Here is an 18,654-nt window from a genome sequence, read left to right on the forward strand (position 1 = left end):
AGCTGTGTCTGTACTGAGTAGTTCGATGGCTCGACTCGACTCTACCTGCTTTTGGTACCTCTTCTTCATCTTCCACTGCAGATAGAGCGCCCTCAATGTAGGCGGAGCTGATCGTCACAGCGACGCTGTTACAGCAGTTGGGAAACATCAGGCGGGAGCTTTACTTTGGTAACGCTTCTCTTATAACAGAGGGTATGAAGGGACAGTGTTTTATTGATACGACTGCACTTTGTCAGTTGACCAATGGCGAGGTTTTGCCATTTTCGAGTGAAAAATAAAGAATTGCGGTCACTATTGATGGTAGCTTGGCTATTTAAAAAGGCTGGGTTTGTGCAGGATGTCCCGGCTGTGTGATAGGATTAAAGCTGCAGTGGGTAACTTTTATAAACAAACTTTTTACTATATCCTGACAGTAGCACATGAGACGGATAATCTGTGATAAAAATCTGGTTCATGTGGCTCATTCTAGTGCTCCGAATGACATTTATAGGAATCCACCACGCCAGAACAAAAACAACCAATCAGAGCAGAGGAAGATATAAAGATGCTTTAGGTTGAAGGCTTGAAAATAGTTGATTGGTGAGTCTCATTATCAGGGTCCCAAAGCGTCTGTATTTGACACCCTGGGAATCAACAAAACTCAACAATCAACTGTCCTTCTCTGCTCTGATTGGTAGTTTTGATTCGGGCCCGGTGGATTCTTGCGTCATTAGGAGCACCAGAACGAGCCAGAGGAACCTGATTCTTTCACAGATTGTCCGTCTCATGTTCTACTGTCAGGATTTAGTGAAAGCTTCAGTAAATATGATAAAAATGTCTTTTTCTAAAAATGACCTACTGCAGCTTTAATCATTTAGTCTTTAAACTGTCAGAACATCTAAACAAATGCCCATCAGAAGCTTCCAGAGCACAAAGTGTTGCCTTCTAGTTGCTTATTTTGTCCCAACAACAATTTAAAAAACCCAACAGGATTCAGTTTATGACGATAAAGTCCTCCCATTGAAGCAGCTACAGCTTACGACAGTTTGCTTCAAGCAGCTAATTGATTATTAAAATAGCTGTCTAATCACTTCCCCTCTAACGCTGTTTATATTTTAATGGATTTATTCGCTGATTGTGGAGACTAAACACTTCCAGTCTTGGCAGATGTGAGCGGGCTCTATGCAGCAGTCAGCTGCTGTTCCATAAAACCCATCAGCGCTGCAGCACAGACTGTCCCGCTCCGCCGGGTGACATCAGCATCTAAATCAGGCCTGTAAATGGGCCAGCGAGGTGCTTCCTTCTCGCCGCGCAGCAGCGGGAGAGTTCTGCAGCACTCCACACACTTCATTACCGCGGTCTGTTGTGCGGTTTGCGACGGAGCCGGAGACGAGGCTGTGGGTGACAGAACTGGCAGACGTGCTCCCGTTAGGCACGCAGAGGCGTAATAACTTGTGTCTGAGCAGGAGAGCTGATGGCATCTGGTTGTGCAGGTGAAAACCTGCCCGGAGGTGATGAGCTGGTTTGGTATTCTCACGGGGGAGTTTGTGTTGCAAAGGGTTTGTTTTGGCCCCCGTTTGAGCACGAACACCTGCTTCTTTCTCCTCATAAAAAACATTTGAGTTGCTCAAGTATTAAACACGTCACAGTTACAAGCTGAAGTGTGGACGTTTTCTCGTGATATGTGGATGAAGTCTGACGGATCTTTGAGGCTTTCTTCCCGTTAATGCTGAGAAAAGATTTGAAGCCTCTTTAAATTCAACGCACGCACGCACGCACGCACACACACACAGTGACATCTGGTGGTGTGAAAAACATACAGCAGCCTGAGGCCAAAACACTGCAAAGCCTCTCTCATTTTAAATATTCAATCGCGTATATGTGCAATAAAAGAAGCCCAGAGTTCCCAAGCGTCCTGGAAAACCTGGAAAAGCTGGAAGTTTAGTGACTAATTCACCAGTCATGGAAACACCTGGAAACGGTTAAAATGAGTAAATATCCTGGAAATAATGGATGTTGTCCTGGTTTGGATTTTAGCCCGTCACTCAGGTCGCCTCCGTAAACCTGGGAGTGTTTGTTGTTTAAAGCTCGACTGTCTGTAGGATAAACTCTGCAGCCTATTCATGATCAAATGACCTGTCACTGTGGTTGACAGGTACATCCACAGTGATGTTAATTTATACTTTAATTTTCTGTAAAATAGAATAAATTCTACTTAATGTGAGCTGTTACTGATGAGCTGTGGTCAAAGTAATGTGGTCAGTTTGCCAGAAACAGCAGCTTTAATGACCGTTAGTGAGCAAGGAAACTCAAGTGATAAAGAGTTGGAACCCTGGAAGCCTTGATTATTAAAGCTACAGCACTCTGCTGCAGTAAAATAATGAGTAAGTAATAATAAGCAAATGCTTTGTCCAATAAGGCTACATATAAGATGTGTGTACCTTCATTTTCAGACGGTTTTAACTTCCTTGTTGAGTCACAATATAAAGGGATATGATTGCAGATTGATATTCACTGATCTATAAACTGATATGACCTCTTGCTCGGCATCAGGCACAGATGTTGCCACACTTTCTCTCGTTATCCCTCCACTGCGTTTATCATCCGACTCACGGTTCAGCTGTGAAACTGTGGCGTTCTCTGAAGCTCCGATAGCGCCTGAAGCTTCAGACGTCATCGGTGACGTAGTTTTCTTCGTCTGTGTTTACTGAAACTTCACAGGAGCTCTGGAGCTTCGCCATCTACTGCAGAGTTTCCTCAAATAGAATATGCAAAAAGTTATTATATATCTTCATCTGAGAGGTTACTTGTTATTTATTTAAAGTCATATTTCCTTGTGTTTTTTCCTTTGTCCTTGTTTTTTTAGGTTGCTTCAAACACTCTGTATCTTTGTTTGACATCCAGTCTGGGTTATTTTGGCTGTTTACTGTTTTTAAACCTACATTTTTCTTCTGTTTGCTGTTTGATTTCCAGCCAGAGCGAATAGACCCCAGCGCGTCCCGGCAAGGCTACGATGTCCGCTCAGATGTTTGGAGTTTGGGAATCACACTGGTGAGTCCTCACTTCACCCTGAGGGTTAACAAATACAAAGATCTGTATGAGATAGTGCCGCCATGTAAGATCCATCACACACTCAGATATTCATTGATCTTTAAAGAGAGAGAAATTATTCAAATGTGTTAAAGTATCTAAAATAAATGTGTTATTGTTCAGTATTTTATTGTAGATGGTTTTTGTGCCCATGTGTCAGGATTCCCACTTGTCCTGGAAAACCTGGAAATTTAGAGACTAGTTTTCCAGTCCTGGAAACACCTGAAATTTGATATCCTGTAATAGTGTTTTAACCCCTCGTTCAGATCACCTACGTAAACCTGGGTGCATGTTTTGTTTGAAACTCAACTGTTAGTAGGATGAGAGGTATAGTAAGGCAAAACCAGTTTTAATATATAATTATATGACTGTTTGGAGCAAATGTATTGTCAAGAAAATTCCTGAAAAATATCCTGGAAAGGTCCTGGAAAATGATTTCTTACATCTCACCTGATTTGTAGAACATCATCGCCCTGTTCTTCTGTGTATATCATGTGTTTCAGTACGAGCTGGCCACCGGGCGGTTTCCGTACCCGAAGTGGAACAGTGTGTTCGACCAGTTGACCCAGGTGGTGAGGGGAGACCCGCCACAGCTCAGCAACTCGGACGAGAGGCGCTTCTCTCCCAAATTCATCTCCTTTGTCAACGTGTGGTAAGGAAACGCTGCAGCAATATGCCACAGTTGTAGACATAAAAAAGACTGTATGTTTCATTAGATAATGTGAGAATCTGGTTGTAATAAAGAGGTTTTCAGTTGTTTCATGGAGCACTGCTGCTTGCTCTCCTGCCCCCCCCCCTGGTGGACAAATGCTCAAACTGCACCCTCCTCCTTTTAACACTGTATTGTTCATCTTTTCTCAAGCCTTACAAAGGATGAGTCAAGAAGGCCAAAGTACAAAGAGCTACTGGTGAGTTCATACTGAGTCATCATGAATGCTTCTGCCCTCTCTGTGTTCACTCCTAAAGCACCAAATAACCTGTAGTTTTATTTTATAGGAGTTGTTATTGATGTACACATTTTTTCCTCCTCCCCCTCCAGAAAGATCCGTTCATCCAGATGTACGAGGAGCGCACGGTGGACGTAGCCGGTTACGTCTGCAGGCTCTTGGATCAGATGCCCGCGTCCCCCAGCTCACCTATGTATATGGACTGATAGCAGGACAGTAATACAACATATACACCAGTCTGCAACAATAAAGGCATAAAAAAAAAAGACAACAACGTAAACAAAACAAATCCTCTTGTAAATTTGCTTGGTCCCCTTATTGCAGTGTTAAAATAGAATTGTAAAGCCTAAAAAATAAAATAAAAAAAACCACCACTTGCAATAAAAGTGGTGTCTTTCAGTCATGCCTGTATAATATATCAACGTTAAACACTTCTGTTTCTCTCTCGTGCACACACAGACACACAGTCATGTAAGTATAATAGCAGCTGAATCAATCAATCATGGTCTTGACTCATCTCGATGAGGACGCATCTCAGTGGTTAGTACAGTGATTTAAGAAAAAAACACACAAAAAAAACCAGAAAATAACCTGGAACTTGTATTTATAGAACCAGAATCATGTGGAGTATTTGATTTGGAGATTCTTCAGCATACTGGAATCACGCTCTTTGTGAATTGTCCCACCTCTTCCATGTACGTTAAACTGAAAGCATTGTGTTTGGTATCTTAATGGAACTTTGCTTCTCTGGGTATAAAAAGCAGTTTTAAAAGTGTCGGTGGTCAGAATCATGTTAGACCTGCAGTCCAGTCGGTGCTGAGAGGCCACCGTCCTCGCCGTGCAACCGACTATATGCTGATATATGAATAAAGAAAGAAAGAGAGGAGTGTGTCCTGTGTCTTTTTTTGAGTGGCTTCAACATAAATACGTTGTGTTTCTGTGCTAGTACTAATGTTTTTTCCTGCTAATTTGTGGATGAATGAACGTTCCTGAGCGTTGTTACTGCTGTTTCTGCATCAGGTCATATTTTATGTTCTTAAAACAGCCATTTTTAACAGATATACGTTTAACTAATCACATATTTTTTGTATTAATGTTTTTGAAAACACATTAAATCCTTTATAAATACGACCTTTAAGAGGAGTTACTGTAACAGGACGCCTCATTGTTTTTATTTTCTCTCATCAGTAAAATAATACACATTTTAAATAATAAATGAAACAAAATAAAGGTTGTTAATAAAGAGGTTAACCGGCTCATGTTTTCTCTCAGTAAAACTCACTTTGAGACTAAATATGCATTTAGGAAAAGTTAAGCCTCTTGTTTTTTACCTCCTCAGTAAAACAAAGCACACATTTTAAATACCTAATAAAAGAGAAAAAAATAAACTCTGGCGACCCAAACAGTCTCTGAGAATGAATAGAGAGAGAAATAATAAAACAATTGAATGTTTTCTGACGCCACCTTTAGGTATTTCTATTCAATACTTTATTAATGTGCTACAATAATGTAATACTTTTGAGTTAAATATCTGAATTTGTGGGCTTTTCCAAGCAAATATGTGATTGTTTGCAATTAAATCAGCATATATTTCCTCCCTCATGCCACACCATGAATATTTCTCTAGATGCACCTGGAAGCAGTCAACAATTAAAGAAAAACAGTTTGTATGTATGAGTGTTAATTCGCTTTTTACTGTAAACTGCTGTACGACGAGACATTTGACTCCAGATATCTGAGGAGAACAGGTATGATTGATGTTTTTAATATATTTAGTTACTTTGCAGATTTAGATTATTAATAGAAATGTGAGTCAACTAATATGTATTAAACTACCCAGCAGTATATAAAGTTCAATTAAAAGTAGCTCTGCATTTACCAGCTGTGACATTATGATGCAGTAATGTGTATGATTCTGAAAAGGGTCATTCTGTGCACATAAAAACACACATTTATTGTCTTAACATAGACTGTAGGATGCAGGAGATACTTAAAAATTATATTTTATTTTTTGCGTATTCATATAATTTCAAGTGTCATCTCCTGCATAGGTCACAGCCTGTTTCAAGACATTTTTTATGAACTCAGTGGATCACTTTTGGGATATTGGGAGGTTTTTAAAATCCATAAATCTCCTTATAATAATATCTGTATAATAAGTTATGTTTATACAGTTATGTACATAACACCTTGCACAGGCTGAATATATGACACATGTTTACATTATATGAAAATGTATAATATCTATGTGTATACATATATATCTGTTCAGTCATCATATTATATATACATATTATTATTATTTATATTATATATTATTATTAATATTATCATTATATACTGTTATTAACAATAACACTACCATCATGTCATCAGTACTATTACCACCATCTTGCAACTACAACTCTTTGCACCTTACCCTACCTATTTTTTTTTAAAATCTTTTCTATCTAAGTATTTCATTCTATGTATTTTATTGTATTTTAATGTACCTGGCTGCTATGACGACCCAATTTCCCAAAATCCTATCTATCTATCTATCTATCTATCTATCTATCTATCTATCTATCTATCTACTATCTATCTTCTATATCTATCTATCGTAATTCATAAAAATGTATTGTGTTTAATCATCTCTATCATTGCTTATACCCTCTTCTAATGAATACGCTGATTTCCAAGTGTTATTTGATATCTGAGAGTCTTTATAAGCTCCGTGTGTTATATCATTCAGGTCTTTTATTTTGTAGTAGTTGTGTTAAACCCTCTGCGACGCGTTCTATCCCGCGCCCCTCTCTCACGCGCCGCGTGTGATTGGTCCACAGACCTGCTAAGAACTCCCAACCGCCAATGAGCGCTCGAGAATCGCGAACGTCATCATCATCATGATACGGAAGTAATGTCCCATGTGTCAACAGCCTGTGAAGCGCGTCCAAGCTGCTTTGAGGCGAAATCTGTGAATGAGGCGCGCGTGGATGTAGAAACAGCGAACCGAGCGAGTCCACGCGCTACTAACCGGGGGCACGTGTTTATTATGTAACAGGGTCCACCTGAGCTCCGCCTCCACGCTGCTAGGTACACGGCGCTCTGTCTGCCCGCTGTGTGTCTCCCTCCACCGGACTTGTTTCCAGTTGTTCCTCCGCGCAAATGTTCGACCCACGGTACTCCGGAGAGGCTGCACCGCCGGGGGGAGAGAGCCCCAACAGGAGATCCTCTGGCGGCGGGTGAAGAGCAAGAGAGAACGGAAGCAGCGGGTGAGTATCACGGGCCGGTCCACCGTGTACCTGCAGGTGGTCGGTGTCCGGGAGCAGAGAACAGTGCTGCGTCACTGTACGTCGTTTCCCGAGTACAACAGGTAATACGTGTTCCTTCATCCAGGATAACAAAAACTGATTTTTAATTCAGCTCATGAAAAGATCTCTTCGTAACAACCTTTTTAATAGACTTCGCTTTACCTTTTTTTTTCAGCCTGCTAGTGTTTGTGTGTTGTGTTATGTCTTGTTTTTACTTTTCTCTCTTGTTCATGTATTTATTTATATTAATTTTATATTATCAGTTATATATATTTAATTTATATTATATTTTTCATACTGTCTCATACTGTTTTTTTCTCTATCCACTTTGCTTGCTGTAAGATTGGAATTTCCCCGATTTGGCAATATTAAATGAAATCTTATCTTATCTTATGTGGTCCTTTTAGTGTTATTCGTTACTCCAACCTCTTGACTTCTGTCCTATTTATTTATTCTATTTCCTCTCATTTGCCTACTTCATTTTATCCATCGTCTATTTGAATTCACCTAACTCTTAATGTGGGTATCATTACCTCTGTTATTTCAACTATTTGATGCAATTATTTGATCCGTGGCCTTTGTAATGTACAATTGTACTTCTTGTTGTCTGTCAAGCACTTTGGAGAGCTATGTGTTTTAAAAAGGTAAATACAGAAATTATTTTAGATTATTATTATTTTAGATCTATTATAATGTCTGTGCACATCTAAACCCAGGTTTGTTACTTTGAACTCTGTCCCCGTCAGTGTTAGCCATACAGTTCAAACCTAAATCAGAATCGAATTTTTGTTATTTCCTCAAGTAGTTTTTACGCTAACGAGAATGGACCTGTGCAGTTAGTGCAATAAAAGTATACACAGTATACAATACCAATAGACAAATTTACATTATTCAAATTCACCAAAAATCCAACAGAAAAATAACCACAGTTTAAAATAGAAATAGATAAAAGATAAAAGAAAGATAAGAAAGAAAGCTGTGCAGAAAGAAGGTGGTGCATTAATGAGGGGATGTACTTTATATACAGGGTGGGTCTAAGAGCCAGTGTGCAGTGGGAAATCCGGGCCTGTGTTAAGAGAGCCAGCTGCAGACGGGAAGAAACAGCCTTTTTAATGGCGAGACGTTTAGCCTGTGGCCGCAGCCTCCTGCCAGAGGGAAGTATCTCAAAGAGTTGAACAAATGAAGCTACTGTCCTTTAAAGATGGTAATGAGTCGGGTTTTAACTGCAGTGATGTACAAGTGTACTCCAGGGTGTGTCGGTACACTGTGACATAACCAGTGGGCGTGGTTCCAGCTGTTTATTTACTGTTTATTTACTGTTTACCTTTTACAAACGCTCCTCTCTGCTGCAGATATCTGTTCAACTGTGGCGAGGGAACTCAGAGACTCATGCACGAGCACAAGTAAGCTGGTTTTTAAATCAATACATCTCCTTATAATAATAATAACTGTATAATAAAAGCAGAATAATGTACATCATTTATAAAAATGTTATGTTTTTATATCATCCTATCTTTATTTATACCCTCTTCAGCTGGTTTAAATTGTTAGAACCGGAGTCCGTCTGATGGACAAAGAGAATGGATATTTGTGTGTTTTTCTCCGACAGACTGAAAGCTTCCCATTTGGACAACATCTTCCTGACCAGGCTGAGCTGGATGAACGTGGGAGGTTTATCAGGTCGGTAACAGCCAAAGAGAGCCTATAATCAATAGTTTAATAATACAAACATATAGACAATTCAGGCAGCTGGATTTACAGTAAAAAGCTCTAACAATCCTTTCCACACTACCCGAAATGGAGCATTTAGCTGCAGCTAAAGAGACATATTTCCCCTCAGGTGTTGGGACCAAAAACAGAGCTAAAAGATGGCGAATATTGGACTTTCAGTTTAACTCCAGACTAACGATAATGTCGCTCTGTAACTGCAACAACTTCAGCTCGAGCACTTTTAATTTAACTGAATATCTGTGGAGAGGAGGTCTGATTCATAAAGTGTTACCATGCAGCTTGTGGGATAGTAAGAGGACATACTAGGACAAAAGTATGTGGACACTTTTACATTATAGTCATCTGTGATATGACATTAATCTGCTGCTTCTAGATGTTGTAGATGTTTAACTCATTCATATACAGCTGACACTGGTATGGAAACTACACAGTCGTGGCTGGAATAGGTAGAACAGGTACATAACTACAGTCAAAATGCTATACATCATAAAAAAGTGCATCTTTTTTTACTGATTTCTTTTACAGAAGTTTAAAAACAATATTGTGAAATATTTTTCAAGTGGCCACAATTGTTACCAACACTGGGGGGAGACAGAGGCTGTATGTTTTATGTATATAATGTATGTATATATACTTACATACTGTTGTCAGGTGATGATATATCTGTGTTGGAAAAGTTGGAAAGTTGAAGGAAAAAAAAAAATCTGTTTTTGCGGGTTTAAATTGAAAAGTTTGACATTTTTTATAGAATTCTTTTCTACAATCAATACAACAGGAACTATAATCTTGATACAAGTATAATATTTGAGGATTCAGAATGAAATCTGTTCAGACCACATATAAAACATGAACAGATTCATATTATATTTATATTATAAAACAAACAAATGTCTCAGTTTAACAGTTAATAATAGACTTTGATTCCTATTGAACTGTACTGACACATTTATTGAGCTTATAATCGAATGCGTTGATATATTCTCTCTTTTAGCCGTACGGATGTTTGTTTGTGGATGTTTGGGTCAATCAGATGGATGTCAGAGATTAAAGATATTTGATTTCTCCTCAGGGATGATATTAACCTTGAAGGACATCGGTGTGCCAGAGTGTGTTCTCTCTGGACCTCCCCAGCTGGTGAGAAACTCCATCATACAGCACGAACAACCTTTTTTAATTTAACCTTTATTCACTTAACATAAACTGTCTGTTCTTCTCCATCAAAGGAGAGTTATCTGGACGCCATCAGGATATTTTCTGGACCTCTGGAAGACATAAAGCTGTGTATGTTGAATTTACTGAGCTGGATTTTCTAACTGCAGTATTGTTTGCGTAATATCAGTCTTTTGATATTTACTGTTATCATACGCTTGTAGCGGTGCGACCGTACACCGCAGAGCCGTACACGGACGAGACGATGACGGTTTATCAAGTGCCGATATTTGGTGAGTTCAAATATTTTCTTTTAAGAGTCTTTCCTGCTTTTTGATATTCACTGACTCTCTTCTGTGGTCGCTCTTCAGCCCAGTCGAGAGGCGATGGCAGAAATGTCTCCCCCAAATCGGACAGGAGCCAAAGTCAAAGTCCTCCCTCTCCCAGGAAAGACGACTCTAAGAGCCACGGAGACAGACCCGGAAGTCCAGGTGAGTCCTCTAGCGCCGGGGACGCACAGGAGGACATTTCTCAGGAGTCACGTCGCGATCAGAAGCTGTGTTTCCATCAGCACATGGAGCCTGTTTACACCTGGTGTTAGTGTCTTCTCTGATCCAATCACAGGTGGACCATTCTAAAGTGTGAACACATTGTGATCTGATCACCCAAACCACTTCCTGAGGTGGTCTGGGACACATTTGACCACACATCTTTTACAGTGTAAACTCTAATGGGTCCTGGTCCACGTTGAAAGACCACCAACAGTGAACTCCTGTGGTTACACACAGAGACAGGACGCACACTTTGACCATCTGTCGCATTATAGCTTTCTTCGTCATCTGTGAGGTGAAAACATCAAACACACAGTTTTTCCACAGTCGGAAAGGCAAAAAGAGTGTGTCCTGCTCATAAAGTTCAGTTCTAAAATCCCAGTGAAACAAAAGAACAGTAAGAATGGACATTGACAGATAAAATGTTGCGTAGGTTACAGCCTTACAGAGCGGGAAAGTGAGATCACAAGTGGTCACTGGAGGCGTGTTTTAATGCCGGGTGTAAACAGGCTCATAGTTTAAAATACTGCATTAGAAAAGGTTCAGTTTTTATCTGGAAAAAGAGTTAATACACTTAATGGGAGATGGTAACACTTAAATTCAGACGTAGAAAACATTTCACTCGTGACTGATGAGCTGCAGTGATGATGTTTAACATGTTCACCATTCTAATTTGTTAATTAGAACTAAATGGAGTAAAGCTGAGTCACTAACGTCATTACATCTGCAGGTGTTTGATGAATGAGCCAAAGTTGTGGACAAATTTCAAATTTGAACCTGATGGTGGTGCTAGAGGAAAAGGATTTATAGTGTGGCTAAAAAAAGTCAGACTGAGGTATAAAGAAAGTCAGCATGCAGTCTGAAATCAATAATTATTAAATAGATACACAGAGCTACAATTAAGTGGGGGGAAAAAAGCATTTGTGTTTTTTGACAGATTTTATTTAATAAGAAATCCTCCTGTTCTAATATCTTGTAGGTAAAAAAGGAAATGCAACTACAAATATCTCCCCGCTGGTTTCCTTCATATGTAAGGTAGGAAACTTTAATAACGTTCTCTTCCTGTTTGTGACGAACTCATGGTCAAACTCCGTAATCTGACATTATTCTTCTTCTTTTCTGCTTTAAACTTTCAACAGATTCACCCAAAGAAAGGAAATTTCTTAGTCCCTCAAGCCGTCGAGCTGGGTTTGCCTGTGTGAGTGGATGTTTAATACAAATCAAAAATAAAACTTATTGATCTCTTAATGAGAATAAGATAAATCTGTTACGGTGCTTTTAATGAATTTACTTTATTCATTGATTGAATTATAGCACATCACAGCATTCATTTGGACATAAAATAAAAACTTGAGGTTGAGGTTCAAATTCAGGCTGCTGTGAAAAAGGTCTATTGCAGTTTTGTGATATTATTATTATTATTATTATTATTATTATTATTATTATTATTGTTATCGAGTTTAAGGTTGAGTTTCTATGGAAATTAGTTTTATTATTATTTTTTCCTCCATAATTTTATGTGATGAAAAAGGTCAAATATAAAGGCACTGAATATCATTTTATATATTATAACTCTTTTTATTATGATTTTTTAATTATATTTATTCTGTATGAACCAGTAATGTAACTGCAACTAACATGTTTGGGCTTTCTTTGTTCTTTTATTTTCTTATTTATTCATATATTTTGATTATTTAAAAAAGAAAATGTTTATTACAATCTTCTGGAGCCCAAAGTTCCTTACTCAGATTATATCATATTATAGATTATATTCAGATGGCTTGTTTTGTCTGAGCAACAAAATTAATTTAAAATATTAAATTTACAGTGATGTAAAACAGCAAAATCTTACATTAGAAAAGCTGGAACCAGCTTGTTTTACAATAATAATGCTGCAGTATTATTAAATGTTTTTTTGTCCACAGAGGTACGGCGGCCATCGGTCCACTCATAGCAGCTTTGAAGGGCGGGAAAAGTATCACGTATAATGGGAAAGAGGTATAAAGACGCTCTTTACTGATAACCTTTGTTATGAAGCCACAACTGTATTTACTGACACTGTCTCTGTTGTGTTGTAGATCCAACCTGAGCAGGTTTGTACCCCCTCTGAACCCGGAGCAGTCTTTATCATCGTCGAGTGTCCGTCTGAGGAGTTCATCGAAGCCGTTTGCACCAATCAGCAGCTAAAAAGGTAGCAGATTGATCATCTGTGACGCTTCTTTATCTGAACAATTGTAAGAAAACGTATTTTAAATTAAGCCTGTCGCCCCCTCTAGCTACCAAACAGGAGGAACAGAGGGCAAGGTTGTGTTGGTGGCCCACATGACTCCAGATTCTGTTTTGAAAACGGATCAATACAAGAAGTGGATGGAAAGGTTTGAGACCAGACTCCATTGAGAATTCAGCTTATTTTAACATTCAGTTTTTAACACACTGAGGACGAGAGCTTTCTCTGCGTTTCTGTAGGTTTCCATCCACAACAGAACACCTGATCCTCAACGAACACGTCCGTTCGGTCCACAACGTCAGAAGTCACAAGATTCAAACACAGCTCAACATGATCCACCCAGAGATCTTTCCACAATTCCGGCCGTACGAAGTCAAGGTAACATTGAGGGTGACGTGTGATGGGAGCACCCTTCTGCTGCTAGGAGGTCTCTCTCATTAAAACAATAACAAAAGATTTGTTTGACGTAGTGAAGTACCGTTGGATCATGGGAGTTGTTGTCTTCGCCACCGTTATTGTCATTTCAGTCAGCTTCTCCCGGTTAGGACTCCTTCATTGTTTTCAGGAGGTTTCTAACGAGTCATGTGCAGAGGTCTCTTCCTCTCTAAAACAAACGGATCTGCTGATTAAAACAAGTAAAAACACTGAATGAAACGTGGACGAGCCCCCATTTGCTATAATCCGCCTCTTAGGCCACAACAAACAGGAAAGTTTAAAACAAAATATATTTTCCTTAAGATCCAGACGTCCGATGATCTTTCATCCAGTTCAAATGTAGAGTTAAAAACCACCAAGATTTAAAAAGATTATGATAAAAATGTGGCTTCAAACAAGATAAAAACAAACATCTCCGGACAAGCTTTTAGTTTTTACGCACTACTGAGATGTAGTGAGCAGAGATGGATGATTTAATATTCCAGAGTTCAGTTGTAACCAAAAATAACTGTTATTAATACAAACCTGTAATTTACCAGCTAATTAATTATCCCAATAATTTAAAATAATGTAACTTTTCCGTTATCGGTTGATAATATATCCGTCCTCATAATTATCGTGCATCCTGAGACAAAACAAGATAATTATAAATGTCACTGTGGAACAATTATCTGACATTTTAACATAAAAATAATGAGAAAATAATCAGTGGATGAATGGATAATGATAATAATCCATTCATCAGTCATCATGTATCTTATGATACTTTCTCACATGTTGGAGTTTACTACAGCACTGACTGCAGAGGCTCTCTCTTTTAAAAGCAGAGTTTACAAAGTGATAACTCAAGTATGGTACCAAAAAAAAAAGGTTATAAGAAAACATCAAAACCACGTTATTTGTGTGTGTGTGTGTGTGTTGTTCCCCAGGAGCCTCAGGCCGCCCTGCCTGTCCCCTGCGTCAAAGCCGAGTGTCTCCTCAAGTTCCAGCTCAGACCCGTAATGGAGTGGCAAAGGTTAGTTTGTCCTTCAATCCCCTAATTTAGCCGACATTACTCTGCAGCTCGGAGCGCTGCCTTGTCACAGAAAACAATCTGGAATGGACCGTTGCACTCAGCCGCCGCCTTCTTCTTTCTTCTTTTTTAACCTCGTCTTACAAGTGTCAGTGTTTTTTCTTCACTGTTTCTGTCAAGTACTGTAGAGGCGCATCAAGGTCAGATGTGAAAAGAATGCCTGTTTTTTTTTTTTTGTTTTTTTTTGTTTTTTTTCTTCCTTCCCCCCCGCCAGTGTTTTGTGCAGGCAGTGGTGTGTGTCTTCTTGACTCTGTGTTTCATTCGTTAGAGATGCCATCCCCTCCTGCAACACTGAGGAGTTTGTAAAAGAGGCTTCTGAGGTCCCAAACTTTCTGGAAGAAGTGGACGAGTGCAAGAAGATTTGCTTCACTGATGCTGCGGAGACTTCTGGTGAGAAAGCCCAGAACAGAACAAAATGTTTCTTTCTTTGAAGTAGAAGGTGTTTAATGTGATACATTCTTTGCATTATCTCATATAAATATTCATTTATATTATTTTATTTCCACTGCAGGGGAAAGAGAAAAATACCCAGAGGTGGTTTTCATGGGAACGGGATCGGCTGTTCCAATGAAGATCAGAAACGTCAGCGGCACTTTAGTTAATATCAGGTATGGATAAGTGGTATAATGATGGGAGTTTTCATTGCTGCTGATATTTAAAAGCCTGGTGACCGATGCATAATACGGTGGGATATATCAGGCAGCAAGTGAACATTTTGTCCTCAAAGTTGATTTGTTAGAAGCAGGAAAAATGGAGCGCTAAAGGCTAAAACACACCGGCGCTGAATACTGTTCCTACCTAATGCTGGTGCACGTTTACAACAGCAGGTGGCGTAGTCCTCTCATTTAGCTGGAAGTGTCCTGAATCTTTCCAACTGTGTTTCAGTTGTTTATTTCTTTCACACTCTGGCTGCACAGTTAATCACAATACTATCGAAATGGCAATTTCTCAGAAACTGCAGTTATTTCTCACACTAATCGCAATCACAGTATCTGTCCAAACAATCGCAATATGAGGTTTTTACCATATCGTGCAGCACTATTTTATACTATTATTGATCGTACTATAAAGCTTAAAATCATATGTGAACAAATTTTTTATTTAAAGTCACCTGAATAGGTGATCTCCAGAGCTGTGACGTGCCAGGTAATGTCTTTTATGCCGTTATAGTTTATAATTTCAGGCGCCGCGATGCTGGAGATAGAACAGTGGCTGAAGATGGACTCGTGATGCCTGTAGAGTTAAGAGGTTAAAACATCCGTGCATTTCGGTGCTGATTTGTGAAAGCTGATAATCATGTGTTCAGTTGAATTACTCCCCAAAAATCCCTTTTTGTGATCATGTGGCTGAAGCAAGAAAGAAAAGTCATTCGGTGTACGTCCAGTAAGTGATTCTGTTCTCTGTTGTAGTCCGAGTCAATCGATCCTGTTGGACTGCGGAGAGGGAACCTTCGGTCAGCTCTGCAGACACTACGGGGACAATGTGGACCAAGTTCTGTCCAAGATCTCGACTGTCTTCATCTCACACATGCACGCTGACCACCACACAGTAAGCAGCAGTTAAGCGTGATCACAGCGTTGCGGTTTAATATATGAAGTACCAGATGGTCTCAGTATGAAGTCAGCTGCTTCCAACCAACCCACTATCCTCATCTTCATCTTGTCTTAGGGGCTCCTCATGTTGCTGTACCAGAGGGAACGAGCACTGGTACGTTTGTTGTTTAGTGTTTGAAAATAAACAGTAAATAATCTGTTATTGAATAAATAAAAGACTTGAATGTTTGTCTCTTAGACTGCGCTGGGAAAGCCGTTCAGCCCCGTCTTCCTGATGGCTCCCAATCAGATCATGATCTGGCTCAGCCGGTATCACAATGACTGTGAGGAGATCCTCGACCATATCAAGTACGTGGGCACACCTTAACATATCAACATAAACCTCACCTGATTATATTAAATATATATATGTAATTGTAATGAGTGTCATTACCATTACAGGCTAACGAGGTTGCAGATGTTTTATTTTGGTGTCTTTTAACGTCTGTTCTCTGTTTCAGCTTCATCTCAAACCACTCTCTGTGTGAAGGCAAAGACAACACAACACAGAACAAGACAGACAACACAGAGATGTTGAAAACGCTTCTAAAGAACAACGATCTGGAAAAGGTCTGCAGCTGAGTTATTGTAGTTTTTCCCCATTTTGTTTTTTAATATTGGTTTTCAATTCAGTTTAGTTTGTAGTGTTCTTATTGTTCTTATTGTTTAAAAAGGTTAAGTTTTTAATTTGTATTAGATTCAGTGTTAGCTTTAGTTTATTTTTATTATAATATGTGGGGTATTTGTCAGAATAGGTAATATAGTACAAATATGATGTAGACATCCTAGTTTCATATCCCCAATGCCTCTAGAAAAAAATAAACTGAAATGACTAGAAGGAAAATACAGGAAAAGTCTAGTTTTTATTTCAGTGAACTAAAATGCTTTTTCACACCTAGTGTAGGTTTAGTTTTAGTTCACTGAAATAAAAATGAGTTTTAGTGAACTATAATAATTATATAGACATTGTTCTGCTCTGTTTTAACTGTGTACTTTTTTAACACAGGACGATGTTGTTTATCAGAGAGTGAAGGCTCTGGGAATATAGTTTGTGTTCAGGTCTTCGAGTTTTAGATTTTATATAATAATCTAAATTTAGCTTTTTACCAAGAAGGCCTTATGAAAGCTTTGACGACCCCCATGTTGGAAAACCACTGAATTTAGGATCTAAACTCCAAAGACCTGAACACCACCTATATTCCCAGAGCCTTCTCTCGTCCTGTGTTAGAACAGTAGTTAAAACAACCAAAGAGCTGATAGAACAATGGCCAAGCTTCAGGGAGGAAAAGCCTATTAAGAATGTATGATTGTTAAAAATATAAAAACACAGAACACAGACAGAGAATGTCAGGAAAACTCGGAACACCAGGAACATTAATCACAGGAAATAATTCATACTAATGGCTCGTTTTACACAAAGTCCATAAAACATGTCAGTCAGTCAGGAGTCGTCAGTTTAGGCGGTGATATAAAGGTTACTCATTGTGTGTGTGTGTGTGTGTGTCAGTTTCAGACGTGCCTAGTGCATCACTGTAGGAACGCCTTCGCCTGCAGCTTCACTCACCATTCAGGCTGGAAACTGGCCTTTTCTGGCGACACCATGCCCTGCGAAGCCTTCGTGCGCATCGGTTAGTGCCACTCAGAATGATTAAAGTCCACATTTCACTCACTGTTCGTCCACACAGACACCGTAGGTAATCGCACATCGAGCGCACGCTTTCAATATCACAGAGATTCATGTGAGGTTGTGCGCGTGTAGCTCGGCTACACGGGTTGTCCTGAATAATTTATCTGATATTTCTTAATGCTCTCGATCACTCTCGCAGCTGGCAGGCTCTTCTAATGGTTCCTGTGGGAGCCCACTTCATTGACTCTTCTTAAATTGCTTGACTGGATTCTGTCCAAGCAAAAGCCTCCCCGAGAACAGAGAGAGTGTATCCCATGACTGTTCATTATAGATGGCTCGGCTCAGCAGACAAAACAGGGCGTGCCGATTCTTGATTACACCGACTACCTGATTGATTTCCTGTGGGACGGGGAGGGGATGGAAGTGCTCGTCTGTGATTACGGCCTCTGATTTGGCTTTTTTTCTTTTTGCAGGAAAGAATGCAACCTTACTAATCCACGAGGCCACGCTGGAAGACGGGCTGGAGGAGGAAGCTAAAGAGAAAAGGCACAGGTGAGGCTTTCTAGAGACAAGCCACATGTTCTTAAATATAATCAAATGTTCTTGTATTGCAGATTATTTCCTGTTAGCATGTTTCTTATAAATTTGTATGATTGTTGACAAATTCAGTGTTTTCTTTTCATTGTTCTCTCAGTCTTTGGTTGTTTTACCTGTGTGGTTTTCTAACGAAGGCGGGTTTGTTTATCAGACAGTGAACGCTCTGTGAATGTATTTTATGTTCAGATCTTTAAAGTTTAGATCTTAAATTATAATCTCAACTTTAAAAATAACAATTTAATTTAGTTTTCTTAGAAATATAGAATCGAAATGAATGAAATGCTGAGATATCGGCAATACTGTCTTTTCTTATAAACCAAGCGGAGGTCTCGACCCCGAGGTTGCTTTACATTATTATTTAAGA

General features: G+C 39.2%; 2 protein-coding genes across 2 annotated transcripts in view; both read left to right on the forward strand.

The window, feature by feature from the left end:
- map2k4a (mitogen-activated protein kinase kinase 4a) overlaps positions 1–4,887 on the forward strand; it is a 14,164-nt gene extending 9,277 nt beyond the window's left edge. The window contains exons 9-12 of the mRNA XM_035655169.1: positions 2,953–3,030; positions 3,573–3,721; positions 3,932–3,977; positions 4,109–4,887. Of these exons, the coding sequence (XP_035511062.1) occupies positions 2,953–3,030; positions 3,573–3,721; positions 3,932–3,977; positions 4,109–4,222 (387 nt within the window). The 3' untranslated portion in view covers positions 4,223–4,887. The remainder of the gene's footprint in view (positions 1–2,952; positions 3,031–3,572; positions 3,722–3,931; positions 3,978–4,108) is intronic.
- A 2,028-nt stretch (positions 4,888–6,915) lies between these two features.
- The window catches only part of elac2 (elaC ribonuclease Z 2), a 12,955-nt gene continuing 1,216 nt past the window's right edge, over positions 6,916–18,654 (forward strand). The window contains exons 1-23 of the mRNA XM_035655171.1: positions 6,916–6,993; positions 7,148–7,371; positions 8,662–8,712; positions 8,919–8,989; positions 10,110–10,174; positions 10,264–10,321; positions 10,414–10,482; positions 10,561–10,680; positions 11,720–11,775; positions 11,880–11,938; positions 12,666–12,738; positions 12,819–12,931; positions 13,017–13,115; positions 13,207–13,345; positions 14,332–14,417; positions 14,743–14,864; positions 14,986–15,082; positions 15,884–16,022; positions 16,143–16,181; positions 16,266–16,375; positions 16,528–16,636; positions 17,574–17,694; positions 18,167–18,245. Of these exons, the coding sequence (XP_035511064.1) occupies positions 6,916–6,993; positions 7,148–7,371; positions 8,662–8,712; positions 8,919–8,989; positions 10,110–10,174; positions 10,264–10,321; positions 10,414–10,482; positions 10,561–10,680; positions 11,720–11,775; positions 11,880–11,938; positions 12,666–12,738; positions 12,819–12,931; positions 13,017–13,115; positions 13,207–13,345; positions 14,332–14,417; positions 14,743–14,864; positions 14,986–15,082; positions 15,884–16,022; positions 16,143–16,181; positions 16,266–16,375; positions 16,528–16,636; positions 17,574–17,694; positions 18,167–18,245 (2,177 nt within the window). The remainder of the gene's footprint in view (positions 6,994–7,147; positions 7,372–8,661; positions 8,713–8,918; positions 8,990–10,109; positions 10,175–10,263; positions 10,322–10,413; positions 10,483–10,560; positions 10,681–11,719; positions 11,776–11,879; positions 11,939–12,665; positions 12,739–12,818; positions 12,932–13,016; positions 13,116–13,206; positions 13,346–14,331; positions 14,418–14,742; positions 14,865–14,985; positions 15,083–15,883; positions 16,023–16,142; positions 16,182–16,265; positions 16,376–16,527; positions 16,637–17,573; positions 17,695–18,166; positions 18,246–18,654) is intronic.

Source organism: Morone saxatilis, unplaced genomic scaffold (genome assembly GCF_004916995.1).
Source record: "Morone saxatilis isolate NCDOM2014 unplaced genomic scaffold, NCSU_SB_2.0 Contig14, whole genome shotgun sequence".
Lineage (NCBI taxonomy): Eukaryota > Metazoa > Chordata > Actinopteri > Moronidae > Morone > Morone saxatilis.